Genomic DNA, 1,702 nt, shown 5'->3' with positions numbered 1-1,702 from the left:
TCAATGTGCTGATGGCCCGTTGGTGGCAAATAAAAGTCAGTTCTTTGGCGAGGGGTATATATCGCACTTTTATCTCGAATGTTTCATACTGTAAATTTCTCGAGATGAGATAGTCACTGTCACTGCTCACTGGTCCCGAAGCCTGGTTTGGCCGTGGAGGGCGCTACACTGGAGTGGGAGTAGGGCCTGAGTTTCGGAAAAGCTCCTCTCTCTCTGCCGACTCAGTGACATTGTCTGCCCACTTCTTTCACTGTCTGCCTCATCTCCTTTCCCCCTTCACTGTTCTCTGAAGTATGGTCTTAAAGAGCCCATGGAATCTTGTCATGTGGCCATACCATTTCATTTTCCTTTTTCCTTCGTGGTCAGGAAATCTTCATGCGATTAATGTGCTGTCTGGTGGTTTTACTTACTTCTTCATTTGTTATGTGGTCTTTGTAGGAGATGCCAACGAGTCTCCTGAGGCATCTCATTTCCACTGTTTGGACCCTTCTCTGAAGTTCTGCTGTAAGAGTCCAGGACTCGCGTGTGTACAAGACAATAGAACCAGTGCATGTGGTAACTTCGGATTTGTTCTGAGACTGGGCGTTCTCGTCTCTCCATATGGGCTCCAGTCTTCCCAGTGCTGTTGCAGCGCAGCTCAGTATTTCGGCCTTGGACCCATCCACTGATGATGGCACCAAGGTACTGAAACTGTCTCACTGTTTCCAGCTGTTGACTGCTGACACTGTTCTTGGTCTTGATTGGGTCTTTGCTGTTTGTCATGAGTTTCGTCTTCTCGGCGCTGATCTTCATTCTGTACTTGATTGATGTTTCGTCCAAGCGATCCACCAGTTTCGCTAGTTTTTTCTCACTGCCTGCCAGCTCAGCAATATCAGCAAATCGGAAATTGGTGATGGTACGCCCTCCGATGTTGATAGTGCCAGGATGTCCATCCAGGTCATCAGTCATTATACATTGCGGGAAGAGTGTCGAAGAGTTTAGGAGATAGTAGAAATCCTTGACGGACCCCAACTGACACGTGGAACCATCAGTTGCCAACAGTTCCTTAAACGAGGACTGCACTATTGGCTCCTGGCTCTTGCGTACCCACTATCCGATGGTGTTGATCAGCTTTTGGCCCACATTGTATTTCCTCACGGTTGTCCACAGTGCATCATGCCACATTCGGTCAAATGCCTCCTTAAAATCGATGATGACACAGATGTTTTATTGGTGTTAGCTATATTTCTCGCGCAGAAAACGAAAGTTGAAAATATATGGTGTGGTGTTGCGTATATGGACTTGTTCGAACGCAGTGACACCCCCCTCCCCCCCACCCCCGCATACACATTGTGTATGTGTGTGTGTGTGTGCGTGAGAGAGAGAGAGAGAGAGAGAGAGAGAGAGAGAGAGAGAGAGAGAGAGAGAGAGAGAGAATAAACGATGCAGCAGAAGAAAGAACAGTTTCACGCAAAATGGACGAAGCAGTTTTATTTGGAGACGAAAGTTCCATTTCTCCAGCGTGCAAGAACAACTAACAAAGATATTGGTGAAAGAAAATTCGAAATACATCAACACCGGTCACAACACGTATCATTCTTAAATAAAACTATGGATGTTGTCGTTCAAAGGTTCTGCATAAAACAACACAAAACTGTCTTCTTTCACACACACCCCTCCCCCATAACAATTCCATGCTGACAGGTCAAGTAACATACAACCA

The 1,702-nt window shown here is 46.3% G+C and overlaps 1 protein-coding gene across 1 annotated transcript; it reads right to left on the bottom strand.

The window, feature by feature from the left end:
- Positions 1–414: 414 nt before the first annotated feature.
- LOC143277334 (uncharacterized) lies at positions 415–948 on the bottom strand. The gene has a single exon (XM_076582124.1). The coding sequence runs from the start codon at positions 946–948 to the stop codon at positions 415–417; it is 534 nt and encodes a 177-aa protein (XP_076438239.1).
- Between the last annotated feature and the right edge of the window lie 754 nt (positions 949–1,702).

Source organism: Babylonia areolata, chromosome 2 (assembly GCF_041734735.1).
Source record: "Babylonia areolata isolate BAREFJ2019XMU chromosome 2, ASM4173473v1, whole genome shotgun sequence".
In the NCBI taxonomy this organism is placed as follows: domain Eukaryota; kingdom Metazoa; phylum Mollusca; class Gastropoda; order Neogastropoda; family Buccinidae; genus Babylonia; species Babylonia areolata.
This window is presented reverse-complemented; position numbering and strand designations above follow the sequence as displayed.